The sequence below is a fragment of the Kogia breviceps genome, chromosome 2, assembly GCF_026419965.1.
Source record: "Kogia breviceps isolate mKogBre1 chromosome 2, mKogBre1 haplotype 1, whole genome shotgun sequence".
Taxonomy (NCBI): Eukaryota; Metazoa; Chordata; class Mammalia; order Artiodactyla; family Physeteridae; genus Kogia; species Kogia breviceps.
In genome coordinates this window covers 132,457,289-132,480,412 of record NC_081311.1, presented here as the reverse complement: position 1 = coordinate 132,480,412, position 23,124 = coordinate 132,457,289, and the positions used below count along the sequence as shown (strand labels likewise).

General features: G+C 36.0%; 1 protein-coding gene across 14 annotated transcripts in view; it reads left to right on the top strand.

The window, feature by feature from the left end:
- The window catches only part of KCNH7 (potassium voltage-gated channel subfamily H member 7), a 455,266-nt gene that overhangs the window by 413,791 nt on the left and 18,351 nt on the right, over window positions 1-23,124 (top strand). For 6 of the 14 annotated variants that reach the window (XR_010839125.1, XM_067026188.1, XM_067026196.1 and 3 more), the window contains 3 exons: window positions 12,297-12,549; window positions 15,533-15,738; window positions 17,973-18,072. Coding sequence is in view for 11 of the 14 variants with exons in the window: in XM_067026188.1 (XP_066882289.1) it covers window positions 12,297-12,549; window positions 15,533-15,738; window positions 17,973-18,072 (559 nt within the window). In the remaining 3 variants the exon portion in view is untranslated. The remainder of the gene's footprint in view (window positions 1-12,296; window positions 12,550-15,532; window positions 15,739-17,972; window positions 18,073-23,124) is intronic. The other 8 variants (XR_010839123.1, XR_010839124.1, XM_067026191.1 and 5 more) reach the window with 4 other exon arrangements.

The window sequence follows — 23,124 nt, the reverse complement described above, 5'->3', positions numbered from 1 at the left end:
AATCATGCCTCTTTCATGCCAGATATTCCTAAAGAACCTATTTTAGTTTGCATTGTGGGCTCCTATTAGTCAGGTGGGCTACCCCCAGCAGAACTCTACACTCATCTTAGGGACCATCTGATATGAATCTTCCTCACCTGGGGTACAGTACCTCATATAGTGCATTTTAATGCTCTGGAGCCATGATAAATCATTTACATATGTGCTGTAGATCATTTTTCCTACTCTACTGGTCATCTCCTTAGATCAGAGTGCTCTACAATACACACGAAACTGAAACAAATCAGTAGTTAGAAACACCTACCATAGTGGGAGGGAAAACCAGACTCAGTCCACACAGGTGTAATTATTGTACTTGAATCATAGAGGTCCATGTCAAGCCATTATCTAGTTTTGACTGTGACTCACAATATGTGGATGCTGGGAAAATCGGACCTTAGTAGTGTTTTCTAAAATGGGAGCTTTGGCCCAGATTCTAACTCTGATTTTATCTGCGTTATCTATGAGTTGTGCTTAATATTTAACAGTAGGTAACACCAGCAATGAGGTCAGAGCATTATAATAAAGTAAGAATAGTTAATCAAGATGTTTTTTCCTATGAATTACTTATTCATAATATTTTTGCATAGTTTTTGGTTACTTTTTTCTTCTCATTTAAAAAAAATTAATTAATTAACGTATTTGTTTATTTTTGGCTGCATTGGGTCTTCGTGGCTGTGTGCGAGCTTTCTCTAGTTGTGGCGAGCACGGGCTTCTCATTGTGGAGGCTTCTCTTGTTGCGGAGTACAGGCTCTAGGCACACGGGCTTCAGTAGTTGTGGCACATAGGCTCAGTAGTTGTGGCTCGCGGGCTCTAGAGCGCAAGCTCAGTAGTTGTGGTGCACGGGCTTTGTTGCTCCGTGGCATGTGGTATCTTCCCAGACCAGGGATCTAACCCATGTCCCCTGCATTGGCAGGTGGATTCTCAACCACTGAGCCACCAGGGAAGCCCTTCTTCTCATTTTTTAAGAACTCTTTATAATTTATAGACAAAGAGTTCATTGACACTTTATCTGTCATCTATGTTGCAATTTGTTCCTAATCGCTTTTCAATATGCTGGTTTTGTTTAGGGTATCTTTTGAATTTTAAAGGTTTTTTGTTTTTTAATATCATCCAGTTAGTCAACTTTTCTTGTGTAGTTCAGAGATCCTATCCTGTTTTACAAAGTTCTCACTAAACCTATGGATTGTACAAGTAGTTTCCTAGGTTTTAAGATTTGTTATATGATTTGGAAGAAAATTCTGAATCTGTTTGAAATGTAGTTCTGTAAATTTTCTTCACATGAATAGAAGATAGTACTTTTTCTGTTGATTTTAAATACCACCTGATTTACACATTAAATTATTAGGTATAATTGGAATACATATCTTTTCTCTTTTGGCTCTATTTGTCCATTCCTATGGCAATATAATAAAGATTTGTACTTAGTGGCTTTATGCCATACTTCAATTTCTGACAAGGTAGGTCAACTCTTACTAATCTTGTTTTTCTTATTTTAGGGGGCATTTGAGAGTATTTATTCTTCCATGTAAAATATATGACTATTTTAACTCAGTTACAACAAACTCCGTGTTGGGCTTTTGAGACAACCCAAAGATCAGGTTGTCAAATCTGGCACACAAAAATCAGAACTTGTAACCGATGTTAAAGTTTACTAATAATTTCAAGAATATATGTAATCATAAGGCATAAGCAAAGCATAGAGATCCTTCTTTGCATATTAATATGTGTTCTGTCTCAGATTTAACATGGGAGGTCCCTAAACTGTGTATGTAATGACATAACACTTAAACAGAATGAAACTTTTTTGGTCATTAAACATTCACATTTTATAGTCTGGAATTTACACAGCTTAACATGACATTTTCTAGAAAGTCATGTCCTATAGATCTATTGATGACATTAAAACAAATCTGCTTTTGAAAGAACATTAGCCTAACAGTTATTAATAAAGTAAAATAACAATAATAGTAAAAATAATATGAGCTATAATTTAAAGACTCCAGGATCTTAAGAAGAAGATACCAAGTGCTTTGCAAGCCTTCAGATCAGTTTATTCCAGTACAAGCTGCCTTTGAAATGTATTTCTTATGAGTGAGGAATAAACACAGGGATTCACTTTAATGGGAAATTGTTGGTGGGTGAGTGGATGGTTGTGACTGAATACTTCCCAACTTCTGTATCATCTGTGAAGAACCAGTAGAGAAAAGTCTAGTTCTGGGTAGAAGATAGATAAAAGGCAGCGCATTCTTTAAAGTTGGGCAGCTGAATCTTTATCACACCTCCTTCTACCTGAACAGGTTATTAACACTGTTCAGAGCCACGTGATGCTGCATTTCCCTGTCGATAGTATATGTTAAAACCAGACAACATTTCTTTTGCAAAACTTCTATGCAACATCACTTTTAGTTAATCTAACATACACTGAATTTTGTCACAGCTTGTTCACTATCTTAATCAAACACAAGATTTAAATAATGTAAAATAAAATGATCTAAGATGGAGGTAAAAAAAACACCAAAATCTACTGATGAAAGTTTTGTTTATCATAAGCAATTTAAACTAGACACATCCTGCCAAAAACACTCCATAGATATGAGCTGCCCCACACTCTTAGTGTGCTTGCCAGGAGCAGGTCACTCATCTTTGTCATTAGCTGGTCACTTTTCTTTCCCTGTGTTCCTCAGCAAGGATAGAGAATGGACTGTATTCCTGTTGCTAACCCTTTCCTTTCTATGAGTTTTATATTAATTTTTACATAATTTTGAAATTTCAATATTAAATTCTCATCTATGCCCCACGTTAAAATCATCTGAAATACGTTAAACAAATTTTAGTGCTTCAGACCCACCCTACAACAATTAAACCAGAATTGCTTATAGCTAAGTCAGAGCATCAGTATTTTTATATGTCTATTCTAACATGTAGCCAGGATTGAGAGCCAGTGATTTAGATCCTAAAAAATTACATCTCCTTCAACAAGATTTTATAATGTTCTTAGAAATTCTTCCCTTTGTTATTAAATTTAGTCTTAAATTTATATAGCTTAGTCAAACAAATAAAATATATTACACATTTCCATTTTTACCTGCTTATAAATAATATATAAACTACTTATCTTCCTTATAGCCACCTTAACAAATTATTTGCCTCATTCATTTTTTGTTTGTTCGATTAGCTCTTGGATGTTCTAGGTATGCAATTATATCAGCAACAAAAAGAGAGAAATTCATTCTCTTTTTTAAAAAATACTATTTATTTTCTTTATTAGTTCACTAGATTCTCCAAAAAAATTTTGAATAGTAATAGCTGACTTTATGAAAACAGCTTCACCATTAACACTAATACTTTAAAAATATCCTTGCATTCCTCAAATAAATCCTACTAGGTCATAGATTTTTTTGATACTTTGTTGAGTTTATCAGCTAGCAAATTATTTAGAATTTTGCAACTATTTTATAGTGATCTATAGTTATAAGCTCTTTATTTTTTTATTATTTAAATCCACGTTATTGTTACTTTTCCCTGTTTTTTAACATCTTTATTGGAGTATAATTTCTTTACAATGGTGTGTTAGTTTCTGCTTTATAACAAAGAGAATCAGCTATACATATACATATGTCCCCATATCTCCTTCCTCTTGCGTCTCCCTCCCACCCTCCCTATCCCACCCCTCTTAGGTGGTCACAAAGCACTGAGCTGATCTCCCTGTGCTATGTGGCTGCTTTCCACTAGCAGTCGGTTTTACATTTGGTAGTGTATATATGTCCATGCCACTCTCTCACTTCGTCCCAGTTTACCTTTCCCCCTCCCTGTGTCCTCAAGTCCATTCTCTACGTCTGTGTCTTTATTCCTGGCCTGCCCCTAGGTTCTTCAGAACCTTTTTTTAAAAATTCCATATATATGTGTTAGCATATGGTATTTGTTTTTCTCTTTCTGACTTACTTCACTCTGTATGACAGACTCTAGGTCCATCCACCTCACTACAAATAACTCAATTTCGTTTCTTTCTATGGTGGAGTAATATTCCTTTGTATATATGTGCTACATCTTCTTTATCCATTCATCTGTCGATAGACACTTAGGTTGCTTCCATGTCCTGGCTATTGTAAATAGAGATGCAATGAACATTGTGGTACATGACTGTTTTTTGAATTATGGTTTTCTCAGGATATATGCCCAGTAGTAGGATTGCTGGGTCGTATTAGATGTACTTCTGATGTATTTGTGGGGAGGAAGGTGATCTCCACTTCTTACTCTTCCACTATCTTGAAGGTCTCCCTATAAGCTCTTTAAATGTTAGAAAGAAATCATTTGTTAAGCCATGTGGTCCTGGTGGTTTTAATGGTAGTTCTTTAATCGCTATTCTAACTCTACTATGGTAATTATTTATTATATTTCTTTCTTAGTCAATATTGGTAAGTCATATTTTGTGAAAAATTCATCCATTTCATCTAGGCTTTCAAAGTTGTTACAAAATTGCTTGTAGGATTCTCTTTTATTTATTCAGTCTTTTCTGTATAAGTAGGTACATCTGCCTTATCATTGCTAAATTTGTATATTTTTGTTCTTTCCTGTAGCAGGCCTTTGAAAGATTCATTTATTTCACTGGATCTTTTTCAAGGATCTTTTTCAAGGATTGCCTTTGGATTAATTTATTCTTGCTACTATTCTTTTCATTTTCAGAATGTGCCTTCATTACCCTCTTTTTTATTTCTTTGTATTGTCCTATTATTCTTAACAGTTGTTTTAAGGTTTTTTATTGTTTGAGTCTTTCCTTCTGTAATCTCTAAGACATCAAGACTATATATTTTCCTTTCAATGCAAGGTTTTCTGTGGTTCCATGGTTTTGACATAAAATGTTCTCCTTCTGTTGCTTTGTAAATTATTTCTTTTTGGATCCAAAGGTTATCATAGAGTGTGGTTCTTAATTTTCACGTACTTCTGATTTTCTTAGTCACATTTTAATAATTTTTTTTCTTGTTTTTTGGATTACAGTCAGAGTTAAGTGACTATATAAACTTTTCTACTATTATAAATGTTTAAGCATTCACATATAGTGCAAAAATTATCTATGGTTGCATTTGTTTAAAATGACTCACCTTTATAAAAGTTTTCCAAGGCATTTAGCTTTATTTTCATGGGGATGGGGCAACCCTGCTCTCTTTCTTTACACATACTTATTTCATTCTATTATGTGTAGTACGATTGAATTACATAATTTCATGAACAAGTACAGCTGACATAAATAGGTTTCAGAACATACACAGCTGGTTTGTAACTCAACTGGTAGAAGTAGAAATGTGTAGGGACACAACAATATGTAACATTCAGAGCGTTGGGTAACGAGAATCAACATATTTTACAGAAGCGGAATCTAATAGGTGGAGGAAGAGAACTTCTACTATTTTGAGAGCTTCTGCTATTTTTCAAAAGTTATATAATTGCTGATACAACCATCAGTTTCCTTAGAAAGCAATTGAATTGCTGTCTAGCCTTAATCTTTCTGAGGAACAAATTTCCTAACTGGTACAAAAAGAAAATGGCATTTATGCTACACTTCTATTATTTCTTCCTTACTGATAAACCAATAAATGAGTGGGAAACATTTTCTATTTCACCATACTAGTAGCAACTTTTGAAATCCAATCTGATGAACAGCTATGGCAAGTCACAATAGTTGAAAGAATCCTGGAGTAAGTTTGGAGTCTTAATTCTTCCACAAATAAAATCCCTTAATGCACTTACACTTCAGCTTTCACATGAAAAATGGGGAAATCACCATTCTATATTCCTTATATAAAGTTGATGAATCAAAAGAAGATTTTATTTTAAAATATTATACACGAGAAATTTTTCTGAAACATAAAACTAGATCCAAGTTCAAAATGATATGTCAAGTGTGAAGTGGTACTTAAATCACTCTTTTCATCACCTGGCAGATTGCACCTCCCTTTTCCTTACTCTGTAAGCAAGCTCAGATCATCTACAATCAATCCACTTGTAAAAAAGTATTTGCAAAAAACATCCATTCATCCACTATGGTTAAATTCTGTCCATCCCCTCGTTCATTCCCTCTCTCAAGTAATTGAGCAGTTGAGGGGAAGGTCCTGAAATTGCTTCTCAGGATGGTGATCCCTCCTGTTACCTTTAGAAACCCTAGTGAGTTCCTAGGTTTTCCCCTGAGGCCGTATTTCAGAAATCCTAATGCATCCTTTTAAGTCAGGTTTTTGCTGAGTTAGCAGAAGGACTCCAGAGTTGGAGTAGGAAGAATATGTATGCAAAAGTAATAAATCCCCTCTGCCTACACATCATCACCCACACTCCAACTCATCCTAGGCCCCGACTTAATTGGGGTCAGGTTAAACTTTGAGTGTCCTTCTGAAAGCAAAGGAACATCACATAATTATGCTGTTAACTGGGGGTGGGAACTGCAGGAGAGGGGAGGGGAAGATGCAGGATGGAGGACTCTGTTTCAGTTTTCAAGGAACCTTTACTTGCACCAGAACTTGTTCAGGATTTATGACATTGTTTTCCATGTCTATGTGCAGTAAGATTTTGTTCTGCTCATATGTTTTTTTCCTAAATGATGTAACCATATGATATATGTTGAAAAGTTGCATGTAGAAAATTAGTTAATTTTCCCAAGGCTTATAAAAGCCCTTAGTCATGGATTCTACAATACCCTGCTTTGCCAGCAATCTGGCCAGATACGATGGCCCTATGCAATAAAATAATAAGCCGCGTGAAAGTAAAATAAGAAAGTATATGCAAAAGCAATTTGAGCTTCAGACTAGGGCTATATATATTTATATGTTTAAAACTACTAAAATAATCTACCTATCTTGATTAGTGGTTAAACGTGTAATCGCCAAGGAAATATGAAAAATATCTGCTTCCTATCACTTAATGATAAACCATAATCATAGAAATAATATAATCTGGGATGACCTCAAAAGTATGGAATCCATTAAAGAAGAATATTAACTTCTAGAAACAACAAAAAGCAAGGTTCAGCATATTTTAAGTGCTAAAGATTTATCAAGCCTAGAGTGCTCACATAGCAAGCAGTAATTCTATTAGAATCAAAAGTGCTATAAAATATTAAGATTGTACTCTAGGGCAGAAATTTAAGATTTGATATATTTCTTGCATAATCTACTTAATAATCATGCTTGAGGTTTAGTGTTTCGTAAGGCATGTTAATTTGTGTTTTGATTAATCTTAATTTGTCAAGATTTACATGTATTTAATGACCCAGTGAATTTCCCCAGCAAATTTCCTAATGTCAGCTATCACAGTTACCAAAGTTGTTTCTATGATTAATTTGCTATTTAGGAAAACCATTTGCCACACTCAGATTGTCTTTCTCAATGTGCCCTTTTTAGCCTCTCTTTAGGAATGTCCCTCTCTGCAGCTGTGCTAAGTGAAACAAACCAGAAACCATTCATTACACCATAGGTCAACTTTCCAATACTATCTAGATAAGGGGCATCTATTAGAGAATATATTTTGATTTTTTTCAAAAGCAAATACAAAACTTCAAAACACTATGGAAGGGGGTGTTTATTGGTAGAAACTCAATTGTTGACGCTCTTCCAACATAACCTAGAAAGTGTGCATACCACCAAAAGAGAGTGTTTTGCGATCCAGGCTAAGAAACAGCAAACACTGAATCTTGTATCTTAAATTTGAGGAAGGAATAATAGGGTTTGATAGATGTTTTCTATGGAATAGTTATTTCCATTTTTGCTCTCTCTTTGTGTAATTTCTTCAGTTTTACTTTGATTTAATATTTCTGTCTTGTTTTGTGGTTGTTGGGTGGTTCTTGTTTGAATGTCCCTAAACTTTGGGCTCTCTAATGCTAAGTTATGGGATTGATTTCTTTTAATAATCACAGAAAGCACTTCATACTCACTTAAAAGAACAACTGTCTCATTTGTCTTACATAATTTGAGAGTTCCACGGAGTTTTGTCTACCTAAATTCAAGTAAAGGGAAGTTAATCTTACATTTATAAAATATTCAAGTGACTATATCATAATTAAGATATGGAATTTTTTATCAGCCTTGAAAAAATGTTCTGGAACTTTCAGGAACTTTAGAAAAGTGAAATTACAGCTTTTTACTCACCTTAAATTAACTGTTCCCTTGAGGGTTCCTTTGAACAACAATTAGTATTGTAAATGTGCATTCTAAATGTCCAAATTTGGCCTGAAAATGTGGGAAATTCTGATTAACCCTATAATTTTTTTTAATCTGAGCATTTAGAGGCTTGAGGACGAGGGATATTTTCAGAACATGTTTTATTCATTGTTATGCTCTCATGCCTGGCATACTGCTCAGTATATAGTAGATACTTAATAAATATTTGCTAAAAGAATGAGAACTGCTTTTCCAAGCTGCAGGCCATGAAGCTGATTCTGGGTGATGCTCCTTAGCCTTTGAAAACAGGCTAACTCCATAAAACAATGGCTCCAGATGTACAGTGAAAGGTGCTAAGTACCCTCACAGCAGCTCCAGAGCTTGACAAACAAGAAGGTTGTATAGAGGGTAGCAACATGACTATAATAATCATTAAACCAGCTTGTGTCCTGGTTTGTACTTGTGTACTTGGCATAGATAGTCTTTTAGCCAGATCTGCTAGGCCTGGTAAAATGCCACTGTCTGAGTGCTGAATGAGGAAGTTCCAAGTTAGGTAATTTAGCAGAGGAACCAAACCTGACAGAAAAAGGATTATCCATTGGGAGCAAGAAAGACAAAAGAGCTGGGCCCAATGGAAAGGGGTGCCTTGGATAAATATCCACTTAAACTTACCCTTTCTTCACACTCTTTTCAATGTTCTTCTACCTCTGTTCCAATACAGCTCCCTCTCTTATAACTCCCACTTTAAAATCCCTTTACTTAGTCATAAGCCAGATTCCGATGCTGCTAACTTCTTTTAGACATCCAAACCTCTGGGCTAGGAAGAGATTCAATTATTAAATCTTAACTTCTATTGAGTTTTACCTGAATGATCTATATAACTGACTTAAGAAAATTAAGAAAGTCAGTTAAGGGCTAACACAGGAGAATTACTTAATCTAGACAAGTCCTTCATACTAAGATCTGTGTATCTTCCCCCTACGCAAACAAAGTCCTCTCCATGGAACTCTATGGTACGTCTTACTAGAGGCCATTCTCTCCAGTGATTGCCACTCCTAATAGGTTGAGTGTTAGGGGCTGACAGCATATAGTAAAGACACTTGAGAAGAGAATGAAGTTGAAAAACTTTCTCTAGTGTTCTTAAGGTTTTGTGGGTGATTCTAAGAATATTGGAATTCCAAGAACATATTTGTACATTGATTTAGTAACTGACCACTCTCAGAGAGGATTTAAGACAATTCACAGTGAAAACCTAAGTGAAAGTAAGCCAAAACATTTAACACAATCAGAAACAGGAAACAAAAGTTAGAGAAATGAAAGGAAAAAGAATTCTTAAGCTCTCTTGAGGCAATGGAACACAAAATTTAGTGGTGAATTTCCTACTCACCAAAGAGACCAACGAGAAGAACACATTGGGCATGTATCTCTCAATGTCTAGCAAAGGGAGTGTAACAGTTCTTTAGGAACAATAAATATGTGTGAGAAAAAAAAAAGCAGAAGAAGCTAGAAGTAAACTTTCCACTGAACATCTACAATGCACAGGATGATTTACATTCATTATGAAATTTAATTATGCACACAACCCTGTGAGGTAGATATTATTTTTACAATAAAGGAAACGGAATCTCAAGAAAATTTAATTAATTTGACAAAAGTCACAGCTAGTAAGGGATGGAACTAGGACTTCAGCTCATGCCTATCTGATTCCATAGCTCATATCGCACCCAGAGAAGTGAATAACCGCTACCTCTATCTCATCATGTCATCTGCATCTTCCAATTCAAAGCATGCACACACACACACACACACACACACACACGAACATGTGCACAATTTTTCCTTCTATAACCAGGCTATATTCAGAAAGTATAATTGAGAAACTTCAGGAAAATGACAGAAATTGCAGCTCTAAGCTCAGTAGTCTCATTCCAACTACTATAACGGTAGCAATATCTCCATTTATGTGAGACATAAAATGCCTTTATAGATAAACCCTAAGAGAAAAATAGGCATATCTGTTACTTGGGCTAATGTTCTTTGTGTTTTTATCTGTATGGGGACATCTGAGAGTTACACTGAGACCATAATAGTGGGCTTCAGGCAGGAAAAGTAAATCGTATGCAAAGAAGCCAGTGAACTGGGCTTTATTCCTACCATAGCACCTCCAAATAACGTGGCCCCATTTCAGAAGACAGTGTCCAAACCTAGCTTGACTCTAGTCTAGCATCACTTGCCAAAGAATTGAATGTGATTAGTTTAGACAGGTAGAAGGATTAGCAAACTAGAGGGTTGCTTCCATGAGAGGAGCTGGGTCGTTTGTGATCCCAGCAAAGGTGGGAAAAGAGTCTCCAACTCCAAAGGCAGAAATGGGCAAAGACAAGTTGTCATTCTGGAGAGGTCTCCAGTCTAAGTAGGCAATCTGACCAGTGTCCAGTCATGGAGGTGAAGCCTGAAGGTTACAGTTAAGGGGAGAGGTTCCAGATGAGTGCCTAGGAACTCAGACAGAGGAGAGCTCATTTGGGGGGAGTCTGAGCCAGGTAATACAGGAACTTTAAGATAAAAGTCTGAGTTTCTATGGCTGTGTGGAGCTGGATGAGCAGAGTCCTACAGTCAGCACACTATTTGTTGGTAACTTATGACAAATTCCAATATTGCAAAGGCTCTTATTCTCTGGCAAAGAAACACAGATGGATGAAGTGACTTGCACAAGCATCAGCCTGTGGCAAATTCATGACCAGAACTCATATTCTGTGGCTTTTCTTCTAAAACACCCTTGACCCATTTCTGTGGGTGAGGCTACAATGAAGGAAATAAGACTGGAAACAGTGGCTGTTGTGTTTTAGATCTCTCATTGATCCTTTTGTATCTCATCACAATCAGTCTGACCAATTGCATCACACAGCTGTCCTGCAGACGCAGGATCCCTGTGGTTACTTTAATATTTAACATAGTAAAAATTGTAAGTTAACTCAAATATGATCTAATTTGAAGTTTCTCTATGGGCCACATGCATTTGAATTATCTGCACAAATAATTTATTATTACTTTTAGCTGTAGTGGACAGCAATGAGAAGGTTGACCCAAAAAGGTAGGAAATCCTAAAATTACATTTTCAGGCACTATATAATGCCTTCTCCCTCTACTCCAAAGCGTATTTAAATGGATCCACTTTTACTGACAGAGGAAAGTCAGCCTGAGAATTACAATCTCTGTACGCCACCCAAAATAGCTAAGACACATACAGAAGAGTTGAGTATCCTTGACCCATTGTATACTGGACATTTTTTTAAATAACATAAAATTTTATTCAATTTAAATTGAGTAGCACTTGTCACAAGCTATTGTTTAATCTTTTTTTACAAGTTTTAAGTTAGTCACTGAATAGGTTGTCAAAACAGTAGAGCTGTTAGGAGGTTTATGTATGCATCGTAACTTCTGGCACAATTTCCATTTCTGAAAACTGAACTACAGTTTTAAAGTACGTTTGCTGTTCTCCTTCCCTTTCTCTATTTTCAGTGCGTATCAAGATATTTAGAACTAGTAATGTGCATATGAAACATAACTATTCCAAGTATTGTTAGCTAAGGGCTAACAATATGGTATATGACACTTTCTGGTATATGACACAAATACCATGGCTATTTCAGGCTCATTACTTTTACTAATTATAACTAAGATGTGTACGAGAGATAGTAGTCCAAATTGACTTGAGATTCCTTCTGAAGGTTGTCTTTCTAGTTGTACCACCTTTCATTAGTTATGTCTTATTAATTGTCACATTGCATTATATCTGTGCACAGTATGGTGCTACATAACATAATGCAGGAAATGAGAAGCAATGTGAAACGTTGTAGGCATTACATTTTAATGAGACAGCATTTGTGTTGCGTCTTAATGCCTGCAGTTAATTCAGAGAACAAGTATTTGAGTTAAAATTCTGACATGTTCAGCAAAGCAAGTATTCATTAAGGTAGGCAAGGTAGAGGCATTGTAAGAACTCCTGTGTGACATTTACTACACCTGCGGTTCTGTGAACGCAAAATATACTTTATTTCAGGTGGAGGTAGCCCTGTGCTCCGGTAGTATGAAACTCTTTCTTTTTTTTTTCTTCAGGTCCTAAAGGGTTTCCCAGAATGTTTACAAGCTGACATTTGTCTACATCTCAACCAGACTTTGCTGCAAAACTGCAAAGCCTTTCGAGGGGCAAGTAAAGGTTGCCTTAGAGCTTTGGCAATGAAGTTCAAGACCACCCATGCACCTCCAGGAGACACCCTGGTTCACTGTGGGGACGTCCTCACGGCACTTTATTTCTTATCCAGAGGCTCCATTGAAATCCTCAAAGATGACATTGTGGTAGCTATTCTGGGTGAGTGTTTTAGAATTGGATAGTCACAAATTCAGTTATTAGCTAGTGCAATGCATAGTTTAAAATGATAGAAAAGAGGGCTTTCCTATTTATTTATGAGTACTAAGACTGATGAGTAATTTTAAAGCTTTATTTAAAATTCAATTCAAATCAAATTAACCTTGCAGAAAATATGTTTTCTTGACTGTCTTACTTTTTCTCTGGTGTGTAAATGCTTCCATCTTGGCAGCTACTTAAGCTTTTGAGGCCAGATATATGAAAATAGTCATTTTCCTTTTCATGTTAGAGGATCTTGGATTCATGCTGAGACCTTATCACCTTAAATAAAATGTATACGTAGTGAGCATACTTGCTAGCATGTGCCAATGCCCTGTCATGAAGTGGGTTTATATGTTGATGAATTTCATCTATTTGCTGTGCACTTTACCTGCAGTGTCCCATCAAACAGAATTATATGAGTCCTTACCTGGGTAATATAGGGCTATAAACTTCACACCTAGGGATAAAAGTGGTGAGGAGATGAAAATTAGTAATAAGTTAAACTGGTTTGGGTGCAAAAGAAAGTCCATCTGTCCAATCTGCCTCTTCAAAAATAAATTTAGTCATTGCGAACTTGTAAGATTTCTTTAGAATATTAGAACAATGGGGAAGAACAAGGGAGCAGAGAGAAATGAGATCAGTTGTTGTCCTCTCCTATCCCTTAGCCAGTATGTTTAAGCCTCCGTCTCCCCATGAGAATACCCACCCCCAATGATTGTGAACATGTGCACTTCTTTTTTCCTGCAGATTAAATCTGGTTCTATTTAAATAGCAAGCACATAAGTCAGTGATTTCCTTTCACTTGACTCTTGATGTTAACCTCCCAAAGGACAAGGATATTGTCTGTTTTCTTCACTGCTATGCAGAACCAAAATGGGCATAGCCCAGGACCCAATACATGAATGAAGATGTTTGAGAGATTCCTATTTATTTTGACAATTTTATTATGAGAGCCTTTTGAAAAATTTTTCAAAATTGACCAGATGCACAATTTGGTTTATGATCCAATAAGCAGGCCAAGAATAAAAACATATTCTAACTCACTTAGCAGCTACACAATAAAGTGGGATTTTCACCAGATTTGGCTTTGACAGTTTGCTCTAGTATGTTGCCAGGGAAGGAGCACACATCACTGTATTCCTGATCTTCAAATCAGCCATCCCTAACTTCTACAGGAAGGTAACAAGCCTTCTTGCTTTATAAAATAATAATTTTAGAGTGTAGTTAAGCTGTACACGGTGACTGGCTTACTCTTTGTTCATTCACAGTCACGTAGCTAATTAAAATACGAAGCTCATGCTGAATTTAGTTCAGAGCTTTTCTCTGATAATATCTATACTGAAGTATCAAAACTATAAAGAATTTCAAGAGATTCTCCTTTTCTGTCTCTATTTCCATGTAAATCTCACTTAAAATCCTCAGAAACAGTGATTATTTATTCTATTTTTGAAAAGTTAAGTATTTATTTAAACTACAGCTAATGTATTCTCTCCAATGTTAAGTTTTCTTATAAAGATATGTCATCTGATTTCTCCCCATTATATTCACATTTAGAATAAGAACATCACAGCATTTTTCTTTTACATGAACTTTATTGTTTAAAGGTCTTGGTAGTTTCCATATTCGGGTATATATGAACTTGTCTACCAAAAACTAAAGTAACAGATCCAAGGAGTTTTTTCTAAATCTGAAAAGAAGCTTCAGGATATATGTAAGAAGGTACATTTTACGCTGCCATTGACTACCTTTAAAAGTTATGTAATCAATAATCCATCAGTAGTTATTATGCATGTGTTCCATAGGTACGATTTTTAAGTGTCTTGACATTCAGAGACAGAAATATCTAAGTGGCCATGACTTTCAGGGAAAATATTAGGAGAAGATGAAATATATCAAGGGTGCAAAGATTATGACTGGAGTCAGAATGCATGGTATTTAGTCATGGCCACTCTCTCCCTCCCTTTACTTCACCCAACTAAGAAGGTGACCTTGACCTAATCCGTTTATACTCTTTAATCTTCTTTCCATATTCATAAAATTTGGATAATAATTAGTAATTTTTTCATGAGATTATTTTGGGGATCAAGTGAGATAATACACGTAAGCATTTGACACCGTGCCTGACACCTACTTAGTCCTCAATAAGCAATTGGTGTTGCTGTCATTATCATCCTCATCATTGAAGGACACCTAGGAAAGAGGGGACATGTGGCTAGGCAGAGGGGATGGAGAGGGCGTGCCCATCAGAAGCCATACAGTGAAATAACCCCAGGTTTGGCAAAAAAGCAGAAAGGACACACTTTTAGAAGAAAGGCCGTAAGGCCATATAGTAAAAAAAGCGTGACTATTTTTTTGGAGAAAATGTAACTAGATTTATTAAACAATTGGGCAACTTTATTAAGGGCAAATCCAAAAGTGGTTACTAAAGGAAATAGGGTATGTTCAAATTGTACCCCTAGCCCTCTAAGTGTTAAGAGTTCCACCGAAACCCCATGTTTGGCATCACCTCCTGAGACTATCCTGAGATAGAAAGTTTTAAAATTTGACTCTCCACAGCCTTTCCCATATTCCTAGATTGACAAAATTAGACCACACCTACTATTGGCAAGACTCTTTTCTAGCAATGTGTGGCATAGCACACTAGAGCCATGTTTGCTGCATTCCAGATGCTTAGCCAAAGAGTCAAAATAAGGAAGTAATGGGGATTATACCAGGACCAGTGCTCTAAGAGACAAAATTCCGGTCAGTGAACAAACATGACTGGGGCAGCCAGTACGAGGTACTGGAATTTTGCTGCCTAAGTGTCTGTTGGCTGTAGGGTCTTACATATGAAATTTTTGGTTCAGGGATTGGTCAGTGGTCCCCTTCTACTTTCAGAAGGAAAACATTAAGTTCAGATTCCTTTTATTTCCTTGTTTTCCTTTTCTCCTTTTATCTTTTTTAGGAAAAAATGATATATTTGGAGAAATGGTTCATCTTTATGCCAAACCTGGAAAGTCTAATGCGGATGTAAGAGCTCTCACATACTGTGACTTGCATAAGATCCAGAGAGAAGACTTGCTAGAGGTTTTGGATATGTATCCTGAGTTTTCTGATCACTTTCTCACAAACCTAGAGTTGACTTTCAACCTAAGGCATGAAAGTGCAAAGGTATATGTTGCCTGCTTACTTTTGTACTCTGACATTTTATTTTATTCTTGGATTGTCCAAATACCTCTGAAAGATCAAGCGGAATAGTGTACAAAAACTTAACCAATTGTGAATATTTGAAAGGAAAAGCTAACTTAATATTGGAATTTCTCAATTATAGAGAAGGAATTCAGTCTAATTTCTTTCAAGTATATTGAATAATTTTAGATAGTTCAATTAAATTTGACCTTTTAGGAACTCTTGGGTGACATATTTGATTTATAATAGCCTTGGTTTATATTGAGTGTGACAATTATTTATAATAAATGGGTGATTCTAGGCTATTGAAAATTGCCTAGAAGAGTTTATCTTATAAAGAGGTTAAAATATTCTCTCAGCTATTATTTACACCATAAACTGTTTACTGATATCTTTTCAATAATTATGAAGAAGTTAAACTCTTAAAGTTTAGGTCCATATTTAACACAATTTCTAAATTGCAGAAGTATAAATTAATCAGGCTTATACCTGAGTCAAAATTAATGCTTCAGAATGAAGAACATATAGTCTACTAGAAATAATATTTTAAATAATTCTACATATGATTTAACCTAGGATGAATTTTGAGAGTGTAGCCCTTATATCCCTCACCCTCTTCCACTATGAAAATGTGTCCTTATGACCTACGAGTATTCTAAGAATATAGATTTTATCTTGCAGCCCACAATTTATTACTAGGTTATTCCTCCATCCCCTTCCCCCCAAACCTCATAACCCCATCCAATTCTAAATACTTTTTTTGTCAGAAACCAAATGTTTTGACACTTGCCAGTGTTTTTGTTTTTTTTTTTTTTTTTTTTTTTTGCGGTATGCGGGCCTCCCACTGTTGTGGCCTCTCCCGTTGCGGAGCACAGGCTCCGGACACGCAGGCTCAGCGGCCATGGCTCACGGGCCCAGCCGCTCCGTGGCATGTGGGATCTTCCCGGACCGGGGCACGAACCCGTGTCCCTGCATCGGCAGGCAGACTCTCAACCACTGCGCCACCAGGGAATCCCCTTGCCAGTGTATTTTAAGGCTAACAAATAAAAGATCCTCAAGTCAATCGTTAGGTAAAAGGTGGTTTATTTAATTCTCCCTGGAGTTACAGTCATTCCCAGGGTACTGTGAGAGACAAAGATTTTAAGGTCACAAGAGTACCATTTGATAACCTGAAGCACCAGCTCAGATAGTTACTTCTTTTCAAAAAGCTGAAAAGTTTAAAAATAATTAGGTGGTAAGAGGTTCAAGTTACCAAGAGTATATTCTTTTTATAATGATTTTAATTCAGAATTCTATCAAATTGCAGCTTGAGGTCACCAACTTCATTCTTACTTTGCTTTGAAAAACAACAGGCATCTACCTCAGATAATTTATTTACATAAAAAGTTTCGGCAGCAACCAAATAAATAAAACAGAAACTTCCATTTCTTTCATTTATTTGCAAACTTCCAGTTCTGTTTACAAGAAAGGGAGAAGGGAGGAATGGGGAACAAAATAATCAAGGGTTCAGAGCATAGTGTTTATTGAATTCAACCTTATATTTATTCTTGTGAAATTTAACCTTGCCATCATTACCATGTAATTTAAACATCATAGCTAATTATAATTAGCTTGCACTTTTTTCTCTGCAGTAATGCAGATTCTGCAATTTTTAAAATTATTATTATTATTTTTTTTTTTTTTTTGCTGTATGCGGGCCTCTCACTGCTGTGGCCTCTCCCGTTGCGGAGCACAGGCTCCGGACGCGCAGGCTCAGCGGCCACGGCTCACGGGCTTAGGTGCTCCGCGGCACGCGGGATCTTCCCGGACCGGGGCACGAACCCGTGTCTCCTGCATCGGCAGGCGGATTCTCAACCACTGCGCCACCAGGGAAGCCCCAAAATTATTATTATTTTTATTTTAACTTTACCAAGTTACATAAAATATATTCCACATGAAGGAATATGTTGTCTCTAAATGTTGACAACATTATCCCCAAACACTTCTGATAAATAACTTCTACAACTCTGATTTCCCCATTAGGTGGAAACTACTAGGATTATTCTAGCAGACTATTTTATAATTTAGAGAAAACCATTAAGCAAAGTATTGTAGCTATTTGCCTGCAATCTAATAATTAAGTCTCAAAGTGGTTGAAATAGTAAGGAGTTTACTGATGATACATTGTGTTCAAATTGAATAATCTTCCATTTTATCTTCACGTTCCATTAACAAAGGCTGATCTCTTATTACAATCCCAGTCCATGAACGATTCTGAAGGAGACAACTGCAAACTGCGAAGAAGGAGATTGTCATTTGATAGTGAAGGAGAGAAAGGTAATTCATTCTTTTCTAAAATTTAAATGCAGAACATGTGGTTATCAGTTCTTCTTACTTAAATGCTCATTATACTTCTGATTTCAAGGGTAAACTTTATTCAGATTTTAAGAAGGCAAATCCTTTGCTTTTTTCAGTAGCTAATGATATGGTTTCTGATTGATAGCTCTCAACAGTGTTTCTCAAGACCTGATCCTAGGCCCTCTTCTTTTCTTATTCTATGTCATACTCTTTCCCTGAGTAATCACGTTTATACCCATAGTTTAATTATATTTTCACATAGGAGACGTACATATTTATATCTTAATCCCAGATCATCTGAGCTTCAGTCTCATATATCCAAATGCCTATTAAGCCATCAACTTGAAATCACAAGGGCAGCTCAAACTCAACATTTCTTAAATTGAAATCATGATGTCCCACTATCTCTCCATCAGTTGCTGTGTCTCTAAATGGCATCACCATTCTATAAACTGCACAAAATAGATCTATCTAGGAATCAACCATCTCTCAACCTCTTCATCCACCCTGGTAACAAGTCTTGTTAGTGGCACCTGCAACACATCCATTTACTCTTCAAACTAGGTCTCTATTGTTTCACTTTTCTCCATCTTCAGAGCCACAGCTCTGGACCAAGCTACCGTAATACTGAAACACATTTCAACTCACCTTCCCAACTTGCCCTCTGTCATCTATTCTCCACACTGGACCACTGGTGATTTTTTTTTTCTAAATGCAGATATGTTTATGTCACCCACATATTTAAAGCCCTCTAAAGACTTCCCATTCCCTAAATTCTTCTTAAGGTAGGTTTATGCCTAACTCTTCAGTCTTATCTCATACCATCCTTTCCTTCACTACCCTAACCTGGCCTTCCCCATCAGCTCCTCTCTTTGGCAGCATTTATTCCAGCTGTACTTCCATATGATTTGCATCATCATTTAATCAGTGATATCTGCCTGTAGATCATAAGCCCCATGGGAAATATTTAGTCACCTGAAGCTTCAGTGCTTGCCTCATAGCAGGTGTTCAACAAATATTTGTTGAAAAAATGACTGAGTTAATGAACTAGCATTTGAGCATTTTCCATGTGATTCTTTTCCTCCTTTTGCCTTCTTAATCCAAGTTCTTTTCTTGGCCCTCTTCCCTCTGGGTTCTCTCCCAAGGGGAGAGCATCTACTAGCTTTAACTTGCCCTATATTTCAAGTGAACTCAGCTACCCTCTCTTTCACGTACGTCATTTTTGTGTTTTTGCTTATATCCTTTCCTTAATTGGAATTTACTTCCCTATTCTCAAACACACACACACACGCACACACACACGCACACACACACACACTCACACACAACTATACCACACCACTTTTTCATCCGTTAAATTACATTTTTTGTCAAGGTTAATCTTCAGCGATATTCAGTGTGAACTCTTTCTTGATTTCCTCAAAAATATAGGTTTTCTTTCTTTCCTGAATTCCTAAGCCACTTCCCTGTTGTTATATGGATGGTCCTTGACTTACGATGAAACAATTTGTGATTTTTTTACTTTACAATAGTGCGGAAACAATACACATTTAGAATCAACCATACTTCAAATTTTGAATTTGGATCTTTTCCCAGCTAGCAATATGCTGTGACACTCCCTGGTGATGCTGGGCAACACCACTCCCAGTCAGCCACATGGTCAAGAGGGAAACAGCCAATACACTTACAACCATTTTATTTTTCACTTTCAGTGCAGTATTCAATAAATTACATGAGATATTCAACAGTTTATTGTAAAATAGGCTTTTGTTAGATGATTTTGCCCAACCATAGACGAATGTAAGTGTTCTGAGCATGTTTAAGGTAGATTAGGTTAAGCTATGATGTTCAGTATGTTAGATGTATTAAATACATTTTCAACTTATGATATTTATTCGGCTGTAACCCCATTGTAAATCAAGGAAGATCTTTATTTTCAAAATCTGCCCTGTACAGTGGTTATTGGTATGTTTGTCCTTTTTCTCTATCAAACTGCAGATTGTTTTAGCAAAGCATGGTTGATAAATATCTGTTGAATTGGGCTAACTGTTGAATCCTCTGGCTGATTGCAGAACAATGAACCATTCACAGAGAGGTGATCATTTATTACTGCAGTGTCCTTCATTATTCTCCTGGTGACTTTTTCTAAAATCAGAACCATAACAGTCAAGCTGTTCTTCTGTCAACTTAATCTAAACCCCTTATCCTGAAGTTAATCTCATATTTTGATCTCACTAGAAATGAAGAACAGCTTGACAATATTGTCTATATGATGATGTCCCCCATACAGTTGAAGATTTATTAAATCTCCTTTCAATCTTGTTTAGTTTCTTTATTCTCAAGCTAATAACTTAACGTTTTTATCTCCTGACAAGGCCCTGAGAGGGTGTCACAATTTATATTGTGCTCATGCACGTAGACATTTCTGTTGATTCTGAAAACTTTTCCTTTAATCACAGGCTTAGTCTATAAGACCCATTTTATATAAAGTGTTGATGGTAAGGGATTTGCCTGCCTGTAGCTCTTTGAAGTTTCCTGGCGTGTCAGTGAGTAAGCATTTTTTGGTCAACATGAAAACACAATTAACTTCAGTTATCCAGAGCCTGAGAGCCTATTCCAGTCTTCAGGACTCCATGGTTCAATAGGCAAGTTTAAAATTTGCTGAAAGCAATTTAATCCCAATCACCCCAATCTAAAGATCTGAAAGGGCCACTCATTCTATATTTCTTGATATAGAATCAATATCTGGGAGGAAAATGCATATAAGTAAGTATAAAGAGCAGAGAACTTTCAGAAGATAATTGATTCTAAATGATATGGAGGGTACATAAACTAAAAGCTGCCCATGAAATGTATTGATTACTTTAGAGTTGGTTTACTGCTTCTTTGAAACAATACCTTGAGGGCAGATATCCAAGAGTGCTGATGACTGTGAATTAATCAGCAGAGGCATCAAGAACCAGAGGGAAGAACACATGGTTAGCCATTGGAGACAGACAGAGGTTGAGTCTTACAATTACCACTCATGACCTACTCAACACAACACTGGAACTCTTCAGGCTTCAGCTCTCACCTGCACAGTGCCCTCCATCATGCCTACCACGTGGTGCTAAGGAGATTACACTCAAAAAGAGATATTAAAAATGAAAAGATATATATAGAACCGCTGCAAGTTGACTTGAACTAAATAGAAGCGTAACATATCAGATCACTTCTCTCCTAAAATGCATTTTAGATGAAAGTGGTTTGTCCTCATAGGCTTCACATTTCTTTTAAGACTATAAACTTAGTTCCTAACAAGAAAGAGTTGTCAGTTCAGGTCCAAATTTGAGGACACCTTGTATTTTTTTGAAGATATATTCAAGAAGTTCTCTTTCCTTCCTAAAATTCTGGCATGGAGGTACCCAGGACCTCCCCGAACTGACTCTGGTCATTGTAGGGGGAGATGTTATAGTTCCTGAGAGGGAAGTAAAATGTTATTTTTACAGAAAGTGAAGAATAAAAATGTATCTTCAATGACTTCCTTAGTGATCACAAGCATTGGCAAAATAGTTGGACAGATAGAAATAAATGTGGTATAACCGTTTGGAACATGTTGAAAAATAGTCTCTAACTGGTCTTCAGAGTTGGACTGTACTTACTTCAGAGTGTGTCAGTGTGGTTTTCTGGGTTATGGGAATACTTCTTTTAAAATTTTGTGTTGTGGAACTAAGATCCCACAAGCTGTGTGGCACAGCCAAAATAAAATAAAATAAAATTTTATGTTGTACATATTTTATAATATACATATATTTTAGTACAGTAGCATGTAAAATGGCACATGAGGTACACACACACAAGCATATATATATTTTTTTACTGATAGCACTTTTGTGACCAAATATTTGGAATATTCTGCTCAACTTTTTCTATGAACGGAAAATGCAATATCAAAGTAGCTACTAATGGCTGATTTAGGGAGCCAGTGACCTTTTGAGAGAGAATAATTCAATGAGAACAGCAATTAACAGGCCTCCCCAAAAAGCAGGAAAAAATTAAAATGTGCTAAAGATATGACTGTACCAACCAAAGGGATGGAAATGAAGGTGAAAAAAATGTTCAGCATCTTCTTTACTTTGGATTTAGATAGTGCCACACATTTCATAAAACAGGAACCCATTTTAAGAGATATACACAACCTAAGAGCAATTTTCTCATTTCCCTACCCATGTAATTTTTATTGAGATGGGCACTTCTATATATATCAACTGATAAAATCTAGTGTTCCAGAAAATGAGTGGAAAGAGGTCTTGAACTCATCATACCTCTGTTTCAAAGAATAGCAATAAAGCTTATCTCCTTGTAATGTTGGCTTAGTGATTTCACATTGCCATCCAAAAGTCAGTAAAGTTTTTAAAGTGTTTCTCCAAAATAAATAACTTCTATGAAAGTTATTGAAGTTAGGAGTAAACATATACACTGTTAAACTTGGTTTTACAGAATATGGGTGGGTCAAATTCTAATTTTATTAAGTTTTTAAATATATTGCTATTATACTTTGGCATCTCTTTGGAATATCTTCTCCAATAATAAATAATGATTAGCTTTTGTTATCCATTTCAGTAATATTTAAATATATCTTTCTTTATTTTAATTTTTAAGATAAATTCTTTATCTTTATTTATATAGAAAAATGACTCCAATCCACTTTCAGCTTTCTTTGATGCTAGAGAAGAACTAAAGTACTTGAGATCAAATGAAGCAATTTATTTTGGACTCCAATTTTCCAATGAAATAAATGTTTTTTAATGCATTCGGCTGGAAAATGCTCAACTCATCTCAAAATCGTTACCAGTAGGAAATCTTAAACACAAATGCTGAGAGAGTACATTAAATGCCTCTCTTTTACCAAAAGTTGGGTCCACCTGTTGGGTCTGACAAATAAAAATGATAAATCACCTGAGAGAAAGACTCCATAAATGATGGAGAGAGCATAAGCATTTGTTCCCAGATTGTTTGAAATGTAAGAATCTTAATAATCATTCTTAAGAT